Genomic DNA, 19,276 nt, shown 5'->3' on the forward strand with positions numbered 1-19,276 from the left:
GTCAATGTGAGTCTTAAAAAGAGAAACTTCTCACACAGCTATTAAGAAAATGCTTGCCACTTTATTCCCCCAGTGGACAAAAAGGGTCCAATAATTCAGGGAACAAACACTAAATAAAATACAAAACGGGTCCTCTATAAATGGAAAATATGAAAATACACTTGCCCTTGTGGCTATCAAAAACATGAAATACCGGTATATACAGTGGAAATGGTCCTAACTACAGACGAGGAACACACAACACAAAGCTCTTAACTGGATTTTTCAGTCACACTCAAGCATTCAGTGACATGCACGCAACAATCAGTAATCAGAAAGACATTCTCCCTTCATCCTGAACACTCTTCTCTTGGTTAGAGTAACAGAAAAGCTAAAAAAACTTCACCTGTCTCAGTCTAACTTGAATCAAACTGTAAAGACGATAATAAAGGTGGTAATCCACGCTGATCAGAGACCAGCTTTGCATTTCTGTGTCTGAGAGACGTTTTTCATCAGCGGTGGAGCGCACGTTTTGTCCGCAACACCTGACAAGCGCTATAATGTGACGACCTTCAGCTGTCCTTGTCTAGCGTTGTGGTGGCCAGGGTCACTGTAGTGATCGGCTGCCCGATGCCGTGCATCTGCATGCGAGCCAGTTTCTTCTGCTCGCACTCGGTCACCAGGCTGTTGAGCTCAGCAGCGCTGTAGCCAATCAGAGTCCTCAGGTCACACACAAACTTGTAAACAAAGCGCTTGCCCTGCACCTTGCAGATCATGTCCCCGTCGTAGTAGTATCTGAATGAAAATACAAAACTCAGAATCACACCAAAGTATATCAACTGATGAGAGACAACAGATATGCAGATGGCTTTCAACAAATTAATAAGGGACAATACATCAGTGTATCCGTTCTTTTATATTACAGCAGCTTTACATTTTAAAATATCAGAATAATCAGGTTTGTTCTAAGTTCTCTTTGTAGCAGAAAGAACCTCACTTCTTCCTCTTCATATCCTGCTATCTTGGATCGTCACTCCTGCCTACAGGCCATCACTACTAGGGTGACAGTCAATCAGCTAAACATCAATGGCAATAAAAGTTATCCTGACTTCACAAAATAAACCCTTTTGTTGTCTCTAAAGATGGTTGTCAGGTCCACACTTCTCAAAGCGTCAAAAGTCTTAAAGTCATCTTGGACAATACTCTTTATTGTCCACATCACATTTGGCCTACTACCACCCACTTAAGATTTCTAGACTTCTTTTTCAACACAGCACTCAAGTCCTGGTTCATGTCCTGGTTGCCTCTCATTTGGATTACTGCAATGCCACTCTTTATGGTCTCCCAGAAAATCTCCTTAATCAGCTCCAGACGGTACAGAACTCTGACCATATTACAGCCATTCTCATCCAGCTTCATTGGCTCCCTATTCCTCAGCATATCCAATGCAAGATTTTCCTTCTCGGTGACTTGGCAGCCCCATATCTTTCAGACCTCCTTCATCCTTACACCCCTTCCCTTTGCTCAGCTTGAGCTGCTCTCCTGCTGAGCGATGGGTGCCAGAGCCTTTAGGTGTGATGCACTTTGTCTTTGGAATTTACTTCCACTTCACTTTTATCGCCTAAATTCTTTGACACAGTTCAAATTGCATCTCAAAACCCTGCTATAACTAAGCTACGACCATTTCATTTATTATGTTTTATGTTTATTTTAAAGTGGGCATGTTGCACTACATGTATAAAGGCTCATTTACACCATGGTGCCCTGCTCTCAAAAACCTGACAGATGTCACACTGTCTGTGAAGCTGGATTTAAGATAAGTGTTTAAAGTTTTGAGCGCCATCTTGTGTCAGTACAGAATGTGTTATCTCCAGGTTAATTGGTTAATTACTGCTAATAGACTTACAGTAGTTTATTTTAGCTAACTAATAAAAAAAAACAAAAACAATAACTCAGTCATAAAAAAGGGCACTGAAACTGAAAATAAGGGGATCACTCTTCTGCTGTCTCTGGCTGCAACAATGAGATTTTTGTTAAGACATCAAGGATCTACTGTCCACTTTCACTCTGTCTCTTAAGCAGTAAGTGGTTCTCCGTTGTTTGGCTAGCTACACTGACAGGAAAATCCCCCTTTTAGCTGTAATGTTCAGGCTTGCAAAGGGTGTGTTTGAAGGGCGCCAAAAAATAAAATGTACTATTATTTTTATTATTGTTATTACCACATAAGGGAAACAGTCAGCATCATCCTATCGGCCTACTACTGGAAATATTCTGTTTTAAGAAGACTGCTGTCGCGTCTGCAGGAGGAAGCCTTGCTAACTTGCAGCTACACTCTAAATCGACTTTGTACTGGAAAGTTGGCAGCATGTTTAAAGTCAATCTCACTGCACCAGACATTTGTCTGCGGTGCCTGTGAGGTAATGGCTTATGTCTGGCTCCAAACTTTAGATAGAGTGCCACAAAAAGTCGCTATTAAACAAAAACACACAAACCTGAGGGCTCGACTGAGCTTCTCATAGTTCATGGTAGGCTTGTTCTTGCGTTGGCCCCATTTCTGTGCCACGAGCTCAGGCTGGTTGAGTTTGAACTCTCCCTCCTCGCCTACCCAGGAGATGCAGTCTCTTGCGTCCTTGTCGGTCAGCAGCTCGAGCAGAAACTGCCACAGCTGGATCTGACCATTGTTACCTGACAACAGAAAAACAACACAAAATATTTGAAAAAGATTATTCAAATATAATGTGTGCATCTGCAATAAAAATACAATTTAACAGCCACAACTGATTAGAACATAACATTAGAAATGGTAATAGGAGTATTTTGTACCATTACTAAATCTGCCAATTCTAAATGTATTTAACTATTTAGTCTAAAATAGCACATTAAGGAAGGTTTTGTCAGACAAAATAGCTAAAAATGTTGCATTTTCAGTTTGAATGCAAAGCAACATTACTGTCAGATTGTAAATTTAAAAACTAAAACCTAAAATTGGTGACAAAACTCTATCCCTGAACACTTTTGAAAACTTTCTGACTTTACAAAAAGTGAGTTGCCTAGAGAGCAGCTGTGTGCGTGTATCCTACCTGTACGGTTCCCAGGTGAGCTGCGCTCCTCCCCTCCTGAAATGCGAGGTGCTCTGGGACCACGGTTCTGTTTTAACACCTTTATAGCAGTGGGTGTGCTCACTTGAGCTGGGATTATCTGCACAGCTGGAGGAACAGATGGGAAAACTCTTCATTAACATGTGTTTTGGATCTGAATCTATTTAATAAATAACTTCCTGTTAAATATATGGATTTTGTCCAGAGTTTAACGAGCAGAACTATGTGGAAGGCATGGTCATGTATAATCAGACAAGATAAACAACCGAGGGAATTTACAAAGTTTAAACAGCACAATTTCTTTCTTCTTCTTTTTTTTTCATAAAGCTCCGACTTGTATTATGAGAGAGAGAGTCCTCTAACTCCCTATCTGCAAAATACAGTATATAATGACCAATGTTGGGCAATTAATTACAGAGTTACTTCTTCAAAAAAGAGTTATGCAAGCAAAGTTTTTTGCAGCTGTTTACCTAAAAATGCGGCCAAGGCGGGTTTTTTTTTAAATAAACATTGCAAACTATTTACAGAACAATCAGCTGTTCTGCATCAAATTTGATGCCACACAAATTATTTGTGCCACTCCAAAAAATAATTTCTGTCCACTATGAGATAAAGGAGAACAACAGCCTGATACCTGCAGGCCTGACAACAGGAGATGTATCGCTCCTGTAACACCTGTAACATTCAGCAGTCGCCTCATTGTTCTGACACACACAACGAAACACAACAAACTATTGACTACACTACACACTAACTACACAAGATTTGCGCTAAACGTTGCAAATCTCTCACATCTCAAAACACCATCGTCACTCCTAAAACTTCCCCCTTCCTAAACCACTAAATGCCATGTTGCCATATCATTTTTTGATTTGTCGACATGATACATTTTTCCACTAATAGGAAAGGATGGGGGTGTTTTTGGTTTTGTTTTTGCTTACAGGCGGAGAGCGCTTTCGAGCGTTTTCCTTATAAAACACCGTTTTTACCGTTTCTTCCCGCAGTAAATATAAACGATAGTATTCAGGAAGAAAACCAAACATTGCATATATTTTTATCATAACTCTGGTTTTACGTGGCCGATCAACACAATTTAAAAACTTTTATAAAGTCCACACTTTGTCCGTCAATCGTTCCGTCTGTCCTGCTCACATCTCCAATGGTTGTACACGCTGTCATTAATGTGGCTTCACTCCACATCAGCCACGCCGCTTTGCAAGCTAAAACATCTGTCATAGCGTGTCGACGTTGATTAGCTGCGTATATACGCATGTGAATCGCATCATTGGCTGGACTATGGAATAAGGTGGCATCGTTCTAATTCCATACGGGCGCAGACAGTCACTTACTGACTAACACTGCAAAACAGAATTGTCAGAGTATTAATTTTAATTTCAATTCAGGTTAGATTTTTTTTTTGTGCGCAACGCAGATTTTCTGTGCGCAGAGACCGTGCCAGCAGTGCGCAATTGTGCACACGCATAGCTTAGAGGGAACATTTGTTCATCACTCATCCATTTGAGTTCTTCAGTGTAAGGTAAACAGTTATTTTAATCGTCTTTTAGATGATTTTTCACTCTAACACTTACGCTGATCAATCGTGACGGTGGCGTCTCCTCCAGACTGGTCCTGGCTGGCCAACACGTCTGAAATTAGCACAAAATATTAGTTCCATTTTGGCATGAAAACACATTTTATTCCATCAGCTGAAACAAACATTTGAGTCAGACTTACATTTGCGAAGGAGTTCCAGGTGACTCCAGAGTATCTCTCCATTGGGCACTTTCTGAAGGAACTCCTCCTGAGTGAAAGTGCAGAGGTCTCGCCCTGGGATGTGAATGCTTCCTATTTCCATCTCATCAATGTTAAACTCTTTCATTACCCACACGGCCCAGTGGATCACCTGATCAGCAGACCAGAGCATAGGGTCTGAGGAGAGAAACCTCACACATTACCAACCGTGTTTGTGTCTTTGTTTGTTAGCACAATAATGATTGTTTTCCACTAAAATAAGGTAGTTCATTCAAGTATTCCTCACCGTACGGTATGCCCAGGCGGACTTGCTCTTTCCGGTAGCCTTCGAGAGCTGCGGCCCAACGTGTAACCTGCTCTGAGGTCTCATCAGACAGGGCAGACCGCTCTACAGCAATAAGCTGTCCCTCCTCCACCAGAGCACCCTCTTCCCCTGCTGCATCTGGATCAATCACTACTTCAACTGTTTCTACTGGCTTTACAATCTCCAAGATGTTCAACCTCTCCTCTCCTAGAAACAAAAGTAAAAACAATGCATTTTAAAATGTACTCTCTCTTTACTGACTTGAGTACTTGATATGAAATGTGTCACGCTTTTGGTACCTGGTTTGGTTATTATCTGCAGGCTGAGCTGCACTGTGCCATCAGTCTTTACTCCCTGATCGAAGAGACTGTGATCAGGGTGGAGCTAAGACGAAAAGAACAGATAAAACGAGACAGCAGTGAGAAACAGTTCAACCCAGGACCAAACAAAAATAATTTAATCATAAACAGATCATGAAAGGTGTCATTATCTAATTCTTACCTGAATGTCCTGCAAACAAATTTCATAAGCATCCAATGAGATTTGGATACGAGGCTCCAAAAGCTTCTTCAGATTACCAATTGGTTCGTTTATGTCGATATCTTGCTGAATCAAGTCTGACGCAGTGATGGTCTGCTCCTCAACACTACAAATCAAATAACATGAGACAGAAATGTAAAAACACAGCTGCTGCATGAACAAATTAATTGTTTTATTTATGCAATCATCTCTCTCACCCTTCTTCCAGGCATGCCTGTTTCTCCCGTTCATCTATCTCGATCTCTATCATCTCTTCTGGCTCACTTTTAGACATTCTGCTGGGAGATAACGTTTTACCAACACGAATATAAAGTGACACATTAAACAAAAATTACTGACAACCAGATAATCAGCATAAAAGGAAAGAACCAATAAACTCTTAATTAGGTAGCTGGCCACACTACCTAATTAATCACTTAAAAATGCTAAAATTAAACTAAAAAACTATAATTAGCTTCTATCCTCCTCCTCACTGTTAAATTAAACAGCTAATTTTAATTAGAAAACCCAAAAATCTATCCAGCACATCAAATTGATGTTTGTAGTGATTATTAATGGTATTCCATCCATCCATCTCCTCTTGCTTATCCAGTTTACGTTCACAGCTCGGCGGGACTCCAACCCAGGTGATGGTGCTAACCAACACAACACCATGTTGCACTGACTTATCAATGCATGTGCTTTTGTTTTGGGGTTTTTTGGAATAACTTTATAACATGAGATGCACAATAATTTTTTTTTTCAGATCCAAAGCAGGCCTCTGGGGGTCACTACACATGTAAGAAGGACTGGTCCACATATATTTATATGGGGAAAGAGTCTTTGTTACCTTAGTTACTTTTAGACAATCCATAAACAAAAATATATTTTAATCAGAATTTAATTAACCCATTTGTAAAGACTAATATTGATTAAATATATTTTTAAATCACAAAAATGATTTTAAACAGCCAAAGTTGGTGCAAGCAAATTTTGGTTTTGTAAAACAAAATTATAACAAATACAGTATAAAATGATTAAACAAAATTTATCTTTTTAGTCAACTAATAAATTAATCAAGTAATATTTTTACTTAAAATTGTAAAAAATAAATAAATAAATAAAAACAAAGGTTGATTTTTGATAGAACTAATAATCATTTAAAATAGTAATTTAAAGTAAAAAAAAATAAAATAAATAAAAGTGGATATTTAATTGATCTTTTATTCTTCTACTAAATTACTAAACTTACTTTAAAAATATTTAAGTAAAAATAAAGTGAAAATAAACATAATAGTGGTTGTTTTGATATAGCTTGTAATATTCTAATAAATTCCTAAAATAGACATACTTGAAAAACGATATTTAATAGATCTTTTAAACTAACAAATTATTAAACGAATAATTACGTTCTTTAAAAAAAGTTTAAAAATAAATATGAAACTAGGTATTAACAGGGCAATATCACTACAATAACACCTTTCTGTTGTAATTTCTTTAATCGAAATAATACAAACAACTAATGCATACTACAGTGTAAATAACAATGACGACTTCACTGTCATGTAACTTAAAAGAGCATACTGTGCCTGTTAAATAAAACAGGGCACTTTGATGGGGGGTTTCTACCATAAAGGCCTCTCAGCCTCGACTCCTCATTGGCCGTCTACAACAGTTCAGTGACTGCTAACGTTAGCCAACTCGAGAGCGAGGCTGTGGCTTCTAAAGGCCAACTAGTAGGCCAGTAGTTACAGAAAATAGTAACCAAGTATAACTACACGTCCAAAAAACGTGTTGAAAAAATTCACCCAACTCAAATTTATGCGTTAGGCTACACGTGTACAGTGAAGCAGGCCTTCAAAAAAACAAGTTAGCTTCAATATAGCAACGCGGGGCGAGGCAGCTGCATTACACAACCATCGATCCCGGCGTGCTAAACAACCGTGAAAATATCCTATAAACTCCGAGTGCTTCGTAACTTCAGCAAATCTAGTACACTTTAACTCTGCACGTAGAAAACTTTTAAAACGGAAATAGAATAAACGGAAACAAAACAGCATAGGGCAAATGGAAAGGAGCCGGAAATCCTGGCTAAGGTTTTACAGCGTTGCAAGACTTCCGAGAGCAGCGATGATCGATCCAACGACAAGTTTTAGAGGAAAGCGACCGAGATACACTGAAACAACGCTCGTTTAGACGTGTAAATGGATAATAAGGGGAAGAAAGAACTAAAAAAATCAGTTTCACCGCGTATGGAATTATACCCACCCTGAGTTTGTGGTTGGACGGTAATCAGCACCGCGACAGTACGCAGCTTCTCCACTGTGCTGTTAGCAAAACAGCTAACTAGCGGCTGCTATAACAACCCACGTTATTTCTATCTTCAAGCCGAAGAGGAAGCAAAAGTCCGAGGGAGCCAGCGTTAGCCTAGCCTTTGTGGAAGTTGGCTAATACTGTGGGTTTCTGCCTCGTAGGTGGGCGGCCTCTTCCCAGCAGGCTGACTAGGAATCAACAACACGCTAGCTAGGTTAGCTTTGCTGCTTGAGCTACATAAAATAGCGGGAACACCCCAGATACAACAAACGTGACGACGGTGTGGTACATTTTCCTCACAACAAGCATATCTGTCTCTGAAATAATCATACCTCTTAAAATTTAGACCTTCAGAGATGTTGATGTTCTATTGTGGCAGATAATCGGCAAAAAAATGCACACAGTCGAGTGATATCATGCAAGTTTTTAGCCAACTACACTCAATCTGAGGAGGGGCGGAGACTAACCGGAGAGACTGTAGTTACCTTAAAGTGTGTGTAGTGAAAAACCGCCAGCTAAATGTTTCCATACTAGCTGGACGTGCATTTCTCAGCTCCAACTTTGTGGCAATTTAGGAACAAATGTCCAGTCCAGATGTATCCTGACTAGATTGGCATTAATGGCTAAATAAAACTGCCTTTTAATAGAACCAACTGTAAATATAAAGGTCTCTTGAAAAATGTTACCATAAATTTAATTATTTACTGCAACCATGCCCTCCCGTAACTGATTTTTTCTCCTTAATGTATGCTACAGACTGTTTTCAGTTCTGAAAAGCGTGTGAAAAAGTATAAGTTTTGTACTGGGCTATTTCAAATGTTTGCAACAGTTCCTCTGGGCAAAGAAATGAGCTGTATGCATCCCCAGATGATCCCCTATCTCAACTTCTTTTTCCTTTTAGGAGTAGGCTGAATTTTCCCCTTTTGACACACACCACCTCTGTAAAACGCAGATTTCTACTAAGATTATTATGTTATTCTCGCTTTTTTTTTTTGGTGTTCTCTTTTCTAACATGTTGGGTTATTTTTTGCTTTAAACTGCATTTTAAGTTGCTATTATTTTTTATTTCTGATTATTCCTACTTTTTATTTTGTACAGAACACTGTGACTGTCTGTCTGTGAAAAGTGCTTTATATCAAACATGACATTGTAAGTAAATATATAAACTTTACTTTTCAGGGTCTAGTTTCAGTTTTTTGTCCATGACTATATTGATGTGCATTATTATAACTGATGGGATTATAACTAATAGGAAAGCTAAATCGTTAAAGTGTTATTCTAATTGTACTTTGATTGGAATAGACCCTACATGTGTTTTTGCTGTTCATTTTTTCGCCGCAAACATAATGCAATGGACCAGCCAATCTATCCACTAAACATGTGGTTATGTTTCCTTTTGATTCCCTGTAATGTTTTGACATGTAAAATATAGAGATTACTAAATAAATATCTCCTGATGAAGTCCATAGGATTCATGTTTTCTTATTTTATTTGTAAAACATTGCAAGTCAGTTTTGTGTTTCATTTTCATGTATTTCAAGGTGTTAGATGTTGCAGTAATTTATCATTTTGTTTTTTTTTTAATGATGTAATCATGAAAGCTAAATCGATAAATTATTAAACCATTTCTAAGGAAAACAAATACACACAGATACATGTGAACTGTTGTTAAATCCTGCATTTAAACAGGTTGATGCATTGAGATTGAGATCTTTTAAAAAATGTTTGTGTGCAGAAAGAAAAAGAATACGGGGATTCAGACAGATGCAGATCCAGTGAAATCAGAGACTTGTTGCTTGTTCCATTTAAATCTAATTTTTGATTTAATAGTAATCAAAGAGCAGAGGTAATCAGGCAATCTTTGCAGTATAACTTTGGAAATAAACATCACACAATGCTACCACCTTTTCATATTACAGCAAGGTTGAATAAGAAAAGATTCAGCTTTGATAAATTACAACTGTGAGACCGAATCAAGAAACTTGAAGATGGATGCAGAAGCATGCATATTAGCAATATTACCATAATAACACAGAGACAAAATTGTGACTTCTAAAGCTATTTGATGACTAATGATTGAAAAACAGAATTTGTTTCAAAATATGAATCCAATCTTTCCTTTTAATTCTCTTCATAGGTGTTCCACATGGGTCTTAAAAATGAGACTAGCATCCAGGCAGAGTCTTAAACATCCATAAGAATCAGTAGTTTCATTTTGTTTCAATATGGACTGGCTGGATACTTTTAAATAAGCTTGTGTATAATATAGACCTCGTTTTATCAGAATTTAAAACAAGTTTAAGTTGATTAGTGAATTCTGAAATATGTCAACTCTAGATTTGCTAGATTAAGGGTCGAATTAGCTGGATATAAAAAAAATAATCAGATGTAAAATCTGTAAGAGTATGGGGCTTTTGTACAAATATAAATGATTTTTCTCTGTTGAGGAATATTTTGGGAGTTTCTAGTCTTAAAAAAACAGAAAAGGGGCAAGAAACAAAAGAAACTTTAACTCTTGAGCCACACATAAATAACTAAATTTTAACCGTTCATTGTACAGTGGATAATTTCACTTAATGATGCCACCATTATGCAGTTGAGCACATTTTACATTTTACATTTAAATGACAGTTCCCTATGCTGGCAAATAATAATAATTTTACAAATATACTATGCATGGGTGCCTTATAAACTGTTAAATTATTTTATTATTAGCGCAGACAGAGGTTAGGCTTTTACTTTGGAGGCCCTTTACCGGAAATACAATTGTTGACGCTACAAGCGAGCCAAGATGGCGGAGTACCTAGCATCCATTTTTGGGACAGAAAAAGATAAGTAAGTATTTAATGTTAACTTGGTAATTTCAGTCTTAATTTTCATCTGTTTATCCTATGGCTACTTTTTACTGACAGTATTTGGTCTCGTGGTATTTACAGCATGCAGCTGGCTAGGCTTCTGTGGCTTTATCTGCTAGCGCGATATGCTAGCTTTCGCAAGTGAAAAACCGCGCCGCTCGTGCTAAAAGCTAGCTAGCAACATCTGGGTGATGAACAGTGCTGAGCTGGTCAGAAAGCAATCACAGCGGGTAACTTTAAATGAAAATATAGTAAATTCACTAATCAAAGTTGAGCGTAAGCGGTGCACAAACTAGACCCTTTATTGGCGTTAACAAATATCATACTTTGTAAAACTCACACGTGTTTGAAACAATGGAAACCTCCAACATACTACAAGTGCTCCTTAATCGCATTTAGGTAAATAAACTTCGTCTTTGTAATTTGTCTAGACCGCTATTTTATTCATTGTACTGTTTTCTATTGTCCTCTTTCCGAGTTGTAACAGTTAATTTGCTGAACCGCCAACAAAAAAGCGTTTTTATGCCCAATGAAGCAACGTAGCCTCGTAGAAATGTAAAGCAGACATTGAAATGAAAACGTGTAAAACTTCATGGGTTGTTATTAACATTTTTTTTAATAATAATACTGAGTGAAAACGGTTCAATACTGAGTTAAATGATCATGTAAAGTGAAAGTGTAATGTGTAACCAGCAGTAGTTTGGGTGTATTAGAGCAGGGCGATCTTGAAGAAATTGAGCTGATTTTTTTGTACAATAGAATTTTGAAATTTACCATTTAAGTAAATGGTACAACTCGAAGGTGATGGAAACGTACTTTCTTCAGTATGATAAACAATTCTGAAATATTGGGCCATACAGTCATCCGAAACAACAGTTGAAGAAGAGTGTGCAGGCAGGAGGAGTGTCAGGGGCGAGACCTGCTATGATGTATGGTTTGGAGATAATGGCACTGACAAAAAAAAAAACAGTTGAATATGCTAGATTGACATTGAGAATGACCTTGATGGACAGGATTAGAAATTAGTATATATGTAAAATAGGATGGCTCAAGTTGAGTGATTTGGAGACAACGATAGAGAAGCAAGGTTAAGATGGTTTGGACATGGTGAAAATACCGGACAAAGGATGTTGAATATGGAGCTGCTAGGAAAGAGGGAAAAGAGGAAAACAACAGACAATTGATGAATGTGAGGGAGGACAGGCAGATTGAGGTAGGAGCAGCTGGAAGAAGATACAATGAAATAAGAAATAATGTCAGTAGTCATGTAAACTACCAGGAGTTCACAGGGTTTTCCATACTTGTTCTTTTTAATGTTATTTGTTATGTGTTGTATGTCTTCTAGTCCCATCTAGATCGTTTAGGCTATCAGTTTGTTTGTTTTTTTTTTGGATTCAGAAATATTAATAAACATTGTTTTTATGTTTACCTGACCTCAGAGCACAGCCTCCCATTTTTCAGTGCTCATAATATATTTTGTTTTACAGGGTGAACTGCTCTTTTTATTTTAAAATTGGTGCCTGCCGACATGGTGACCGCTGCTCCAGATTACACAATAAGCCGACATTTAGCCAGGTAAGTTGCCGATCCCCCAGTTTTATTTCTAGTATTTAAATTGATAAAAGAGCAGCACAGACCTCACAGAAATGGCAGATAAGAGTTAATAAACTGCACACAAACTAAAAGTGTACTTTACAATCAAAATTTTTGATTTTGGGATTGGCTTGATCTGCTAAATATTATAATTTGATACCCAATGTGTATAAGTGCTCATCATCATCATCAACGTTTGTGCTTCAGACGATTGCCCTCCTGAACATTTACCGGAACCCCCAGAACAGCGCCCAGTCTGTGGACGGCCTGACCTGTAAGTAAAAAAAGAAGAAAAGAAAATAGGGCAGAGATAGCTTAGTGGGTAGAGTATTCGCCCCATGATCGGAACGTCAGGGGTTTAGAACCACCGAATGGCTCCTCTGAGGTACCCTTGAGCAAGGTACCATACCCACTGCTTCACTGAGTGAATAGGTTAAATGTAGAGGACTAGCAATTTCCTACAGGATTGATAAAGTATGCGTTATTACTATTATTATTATTAATATATATTAAAATATTACTATTATTAAAAATTTAGTGTTAGTGTCTGAAAAGTTATTTATTTTTTATTGACCTTTACCCATGTTGTGTCTGTTTGCCAACCGTGCTGCTGCGAGTAGGCAGCAGTTGAGGTTTAAAGTGACACAATGAAGCGAAGCTTATCAAGCCCTTTCTAATGTTTTTATTTACATAGTTAATTAAAATCAATGTGTTAGCTGTACTTACAGAAACACGCCAACTGAAAAGTGTCTTCTGTCTGGAATATAGCAACATTTACACTGTGTATAGATTATTCATGTCTACATCTTAAGCACTTATTCACTGGATTTATTTATTCTGTTATTTATAACAAACTGTTGGTTAGCTGTTTTTTTAATCTTATTCGACATTTGTTACATTTAAAGGTTATCTTGGTTTAACTTGTGTTGTTTGGATCACAGACAAATTAGACATTAGAGTCTGAGGTTTAGTCTGAAAGAGCGTTCTGCGTACAGGGATTTTAAGACCGATATACTGATAATGATATTTGCTGATATTAAAATCTAAAATATTTAAATATATCTGCGGATATGTTTTATTTACTTTCAAGCATATAAAGTATAAACAAATTTCCCAAACAGATGCGAGCTCTCCCTGGCTCTGCCCAGATCAGCTCCTAATTTCTTGCTCCAAGCATATGTTGCCAGTGCCACTCATGACTCTGTTTAAGGGTGTTTCTCATGTCTCTTCTTCCTTTTTTTAATTTTCATTTATCAGATATTTTGAATGCTAACTCACACCTATTAAAGAAATACATTTGCACTTTAATTACATTTACCACCTGAAAACGAGCAGTTAATGTGAACTGACCATTGATGTCATTGCAAGCAATTATTTTATGCAACTTAGTATTTGTTGCTGAAACTGTGAATTATCTCTAACCACTAGGTACCATCAGTGACACGGAGATGCAGGAGCACTATGATGAGTTTTTTGAGGTAATTCATTCCCTTGTGAAGTATTTCTCATGTTGTCAACCAGCAATCAGTTTGCTTAGTCTAAGATAAATACTGGATATGGGGAACAGCTTGGGTTAACTATCTTAGGAAAACAGGAACACAGTGTACAATTGAGTCTTAATAGCTTACTTACAACTGGGCTCGTCAGGCACTCTTCTTGGCTGCAGTGGTTATTATTATTTACATGCTTCCAGCTCCCGTTTCTGCTCAATGACAGCTCGTACTTTTCTACTTCCTTTTTCTCCCTCCTCGTGCTCATAGACACATAATGGGTATGGCAGTCCATTCTCCCTGCAGCACGGACTACACTGCCCATGAGGCTACATTCTTTAGGGCTATGCCTGTAGCATTCTGTAGCTTAGCACAACAACAACAACAACAACAAAAAGGCACTCTCTCTCACCCAGGAAACACAGAGTCGCAGAGAGCGCACGTCACCCTGTAACCATGGCAACTCTAACGCTGCCGCCTGGAACATAGCTCTCAAACAAAACCCAAACAGTCCTGACTAGGGGTGGGTTTTTATAATCGATTTATCGATTAAAATAGATTCTGGCTTGGATAACGTAAAATCGATTCATTAAAATCCTGAATCAATTTTTTAATATAAATGTATTTTGCCCGAAATGCCAGAATCTCTGGTGAAATCTCACAAAATTTCAACAACCACCAAACAGCTAAAACAGTAAATGAGAGCAGGTACACGGATTCTGCACAAGTACTTAAACACACAGTGCAACCCGCGGATCAGAATCAGTTAGATGTCGCCTTTCTCACAGTCGGGGCTGAAAGCCGACAGCTTGCTGATTCTGATCAGCAGGTCCGTGCTTTGTGTTTACGCCCTTTATGCGCTGATTCTAAAGCTGCTAGTTTGATCTCTCTCCAAACAATATTGACCGAACCAGCAGCAAAAGTACGCTTCACATAAACATCGTCATGAATTCACTCTGACTTTTGCTGTTTTGCTTCGACCACGATGCACAGCTCTCTCTCTCTCTCTCTCTCTCTCTCTCTCTCTCTCTCTCTCTCTCTCTCTCTCTCTCTCTCTCTGTACTTCAAGAACAGTTTCCCATCTAAAAATCTGTTTTCTTCATTATTCGCTTGCTTGTTACGCACAAGTCTACCGTTGTTTACAGCGCTGTCGGCCGACGTTTTTTTCCCGTTTTATATACTTCCCAAAAGAAAACCTAATTTCTGCCATTCAATAGGCTTCTGAACAAATTTAAACTTTTTAAAATTATGCAAAATGCAAAACGCTTAGCCATGTCTCTAATAAAACCGCTGTAACTTCAGAGGTAACGTTCATGTGTTGGTTAACGGTTTTCTTTCATTTTTGATGTACTGCAGAATATTTTTATAAAATCCCAGGCCAGAAAAATCACCTTCATGTTTTTCTGTGTTTTATCTTCAGCTACTTTGACACAAAGGCATCTGCTGTGATGCTCACACCTTTGATAAAGTCTTGTGTGTGTCAGCTTCCTTTTTATAGATACAAAAATATGTAAATGTACTGATCTGAATTATAATATTTCTGACTGTCAAAATTTCCCAGATTCAAATCGAATTGAATCGAATCGAATTAAATCAAATAGTGGATCGAATTGATTCGGGACCTTGTGAATTGGAATTGAATCGATTCTAGAAATCAGTGACGATACCCAGCCCTAGTCCTGACCCACGACAATATGAAACAGGAAAATACCACCGTGTAATCCATTTATTTTAACAAAGTAACTGTATTCTAAATACCACCTTTTTAAATGGTAACTGTAACGGAATACAGTTACGTATTTAAAATACAAAATATGAGTAACGGCGGTACATGTATTCCATTACTCCCAACACTGTGCGCACATAACATCAGACTTGACTTCTCTATCATTTCCTCACAGGAGGTGTTCACAGAGATGGAAGAAAAGTACGGCGAAGTGGAGGAAATGAACGTATGTGACAACCTCGGTGACCACCTAGTTGGAAACGTGTATGTGAAGGTGAGTGTCAGGCTTCCACTTTCCCTGAAATGTAGTGAAATTTGGCTTTGATCCACTGACATAACTTTTCTCTTCGACTGCCATCTCTGTTTTTAGTTTCGTAAAGAGGAGGACGCTGAGAAGGCTGTCATAGACCTAAACAATCGGTGGTTTAATGGACAGCCCATCCATGCTGAGCTGTCTCCTGTCACAGACTTTAGAGAAGCCTGCTGTCGCCAGTATGAGATCGGGTGAGTTTTACATCAAAGGAAACAGCTTACAAGCTGTATTTAACCCCAAAAGGCCTTACAGAGGGTCCAGAACAGGAATATCCAACACAGTCAGATTGGGCCAGCTTTCTGATACAGAGTCAGATTATAATAGTTTGGTAAATTCACAGCTAGTGAGCAGATGCCTGGTCTTTTTTTCTTTTTTTTCCCCCGTTGCATTATTCGCTCTGTTTAGCCAGCTGCTTCAGCCAAAGCCAACACAGTATTTCCAGTTGTTTAATGTTGTGTACCACATGTAATAAAGGACAGCTTCAGACAGTGTCCTAAACTGTTTTTTTCCAACATTGAGTTCATTTGCAAAACCAGCTATGTGTTTCCAATATTCCAGTATTTAATTGTTTTAGTGAACTAAAGTGAGGATGGTAGAAATATGATATTGTTTAGCAGTGGTGAAATTCTTGTTCGGTATAGGTTTGGCCAGTTTTGATTATTTTACCTTGTTTTATGTATTTATTTATTGTAAAAAAAAAATTGTGCTGGAGAGAAACAGAAACTCAGATCAGTTCGGCAATTTCTGATCATTTAATCAGCACAAGTAAAACCTATTTGCCAATTAGCTGATTCATTTTAGAGGTTTAAAGTTTAAAGCAGTGTTTGGTATCCTATTTATGGTGCGCCTAATGAAAGTCACTGTCACAGTTCACTCATGAGTACTTCTTTTTTAAGTTCAAGGTAAAATTTCTAACTAGAAGCTTCTGTTTGTTCCTGGGAAAAGTAATTAAATTAAATTCATTTTTATTTATAAAACGCCAAATCACAACAATAGTTGCCTCAAGGCGCTTTATCTTGTAAGGTAAAGTCCTTAAAATAATACAGAGAAAACTCAACAATCAGATGACTCCCTGTGAGCAAGTGGTTTGGCGAGAGTGGGAAGGAAAAACTCCCTTTTAATGAGAAGACACCTCCAGCAAAACCAGGTTCTAGAAGATTCTATAGAAGAGCTAGAGATTAATAATAACTAATGATTAAATGGAGAGTGGTGTATAAAGTCATAGTGATTGGAGAGAAAGAACGGGGAATGAAAAGGATACACTTAATGCATCATGGGAATCTCCCAGCAACCTACAGCTATTGCAGCATATCTAAGGGAGGATTCAGGGTCACCTGATCCAGCCCTAACTATATGCTTTAGCAAAAAAGAAAAGTGTTAACCCTAATCCTAAAAGTAGAGCAGGTGTCTTGTCTCCCAAATCCAAACTGGTAGCTGGTTCCAGAGAAGGGGACCTGAAAGCTGAAGGCTCTCCCTCCCATTTTACTTTTAACTACTCCAGGAACCACAAGTAAACCAGCAGTCTGAGAGTGAAGTGCTTTATTTGGGTGATACGGTACTATGAGGTCTTTAAGATGAGATGGGGCCTGATTATTTAAGACCTTGTATGTGAATTATTTTAAATTAGATTCTTGATTCAAGAGGGAACCAATGAAGAGAAGCCAGTATAGTAGAGAGATGGGTGAAATATGTCCTCTGAGTTCTCTGATTCTTGCTGCCCTGGTTTTCATATGCTTTGTGTGCTCTCTCCTCAGGGAATGCACTCGTGGTGGTTTCTGTAACTTCATGCATCTGAAACCCATCTCACGTGAGCTGAGGAGAGAGCTTTACGGCCGTCGAAGGAAGAGGTACAAACTTTGCATCTCAGGCACGTCGTTAAACCATCGGATGTTTCACATTTTGTCACAGTTCCTAATCCTCTACCTCCTCACACCTACAGCCGCATCAGGTCTCGGTCTCGGTCAAGAGACAGGCGGTCTCGCTCGAGGGACAGGGAAAGAGACAGGGACAGGGGTCGAGGAGGCGGCCGTGACCATGAGAGACGTCGCTCCAGAGACAGAGAACGTTCGGGGCGATTCTGAACTTCGAGCAGTGACTACTTGCCCTCCCTGTGTTCATCCCTGTCTTTTTTTAAGTTTGTACCCTTGCAGATCTGTTTTGGGACTAACTGAAAGGTAGCTGTTTCGAAGATGTGAATCCACTGAGGAGTTTGGTTTTTCTTGATTTCTGAAAATGACTTTCACTTCATTAAATTTAAATTTGTACCAAACGATAATGATTACTGAGTCTCATTTCATATTTCATAGTAAGCATTCATTTCAAAATCAGATATAGCCACTGATGAGTCATTATTCCTCACACGTAATGTGTTGTTGAACTTAGTCATGAAGAAGTTCATGATCCAGGATAATTTCTTTCTTTTTTGCCCACTCATTTCTGCTGCCATAGTTACTTCCATTTCTATTACATGTGATTCAAGATTTTATATCTCATATAGGCTGTAGACAGAAATTGGATCATTCGTTTCATAGGCGGATAAAACGATATCCGGCTGTGTAAAATGTAAATAAAAACAATGCAATGATTTGCGAATCTCATGAGAACATTTGTTTGTTTGTGTTATTCACAGTAGAACATAGAACTGAATGTTTAAACTACAGCTGAGGATTAGGGCCACCGAGGGGAAAAACATGGGTATGTCCTTTTTCTTCTTTTCCAGAATTCTGAGAAAAAAGTCAGAATTCTGACTTTAATCTGGAAAAGGAGAAAAAAAGAAAAGATGTGCCCACGTTTTTGTTTTTTGTTTGCCCTAATCCTCTTCCGTGGGGAACTGAGACCAGAGGCCCATACTATGAAGCACTTTTGTCTTATCCAGCTAATTTCAGGATTAACTCTGCGTTTCCTGCACATTGAAGGTGGTTCACTTCTTAAAGGAGGAATATCTCCATGGAAACCTATGCTGTGACCATAACCTGCTCTGAAGCCGGTTGTAGTTTTAAGATTAGATATCCGCTGGTATGAAATCACCCTACTGACCAATCAGCTCTCTGGAAAATAATTTTACAGTATTATCGCTCTATAAATACACGATGTCAAAATAGAGCATTTATTTGTGTTTGCTGACCTCATCAAATTTGCGCAGATTCTGGATTTTGTTCCGCTTTAAACAACAAATACATAAAGATTTAAAAATATATATATTTATTCAATTCAATTCAATCTTTATTGGCAGACTTCATGTCCATAAAAACAAGACAGAAACACCCCCCCCCCCCCTCCCCAACACAAGGTATAAACCATTAAATATATATAAGTATATAAATAAGTATATAAA

At 38.2% G+C, this 19,276-nt stretch overlaps 2 protein-coding genes across 4 annotated transcripts; one reads left to right on the top strand and one right to left on the bottom strand.

The window, feature by feature from the left end:
- Positions 1-41: 41 nt before the first annotated feature.
- Positions 42-8,440, bottom strand: gabpa (GA binding protein transcription factor subunit alpha). Of its 3 annotated transcripts, none has more exons than XM_006788314.3 (10): positions 8,298-8,440; positions 5,871-5,948; positions 5,635-5,779; positions 5,433-5,517; positions 5,116-5,340; positions 4,812-5,006; positions 4,667-4,723; positions 3,060-3,185; positions 2,472-2,664; positions 42-774 (listed from the first exon to the last, which is right to left on the bottom strand). In XM_006788314.3, exons 2-10 carry the CDS (start codon positions 5,945-5,947, stop codon positions 552-554), a joined length of 1,326 nt encoding a protein of 441 aa, XP_006788377.1. In that variant the 5' UTR covers position 5,948; positions 8,298-8,440; the 3' UTR covers positions 42-551. The 3 variants fall into 3 exon arrangements, with proteins under 3 accessions (XP_006788377.1, XP_035762670.1, XP_006788376.1); XM_035906777.2 differs by having other exon boundaries at positions 5,871-5,951; positions 8,298-8,433; XM_006788313.3 differs by lacking the exon at positions 8,298-8,440 and adding an exon at positions 7,921-8,282.
- Positions 8,441-10,738: 2,298 nt separating this feature from the next.
- Positions 10,739-18,211, top strand: u2af1 (U2 small nuclear RNA auxiliary factor 1). The gene is made up of 8 exons (XM_006788315.3): positions 10,739-10,800; positions 12,308-12,395; positions 12,621-12,687; positions 13,842-13,891; positions 15,805-15,903; positions 16,000-16,133; positions 17,697-17,789; positions 17,882-18,211. The coding sequence occupies exons 1-8, from the start codon at positions 10,757-10,759 to the stop codon at positions 18,021-18,023; spliced, it is 717 nt and encodes a 238-aa protein (XP_006788378.1). The 5' UTR covers positions 10,739-10,756; the 3' UTR covers positions 18,024-18,211.
- Positions 18,212-19,276: the final 1,065 nt, after the last annotated feature.

Source organism: Neolamprologus brichardi, chromosome 16, assembly GCF_056152115.1.
Source record: "Neolamprologus brichardi isolate AB-2024 chromosome 16, ASM5615211v1, whole genome shotgun sequence".
NCBI lineage: Eukaryota > Metazoa > Chordata > Actinopteri > Cichliformes > Cichlidae > Neolamprologus > Neolamprologus brichardi.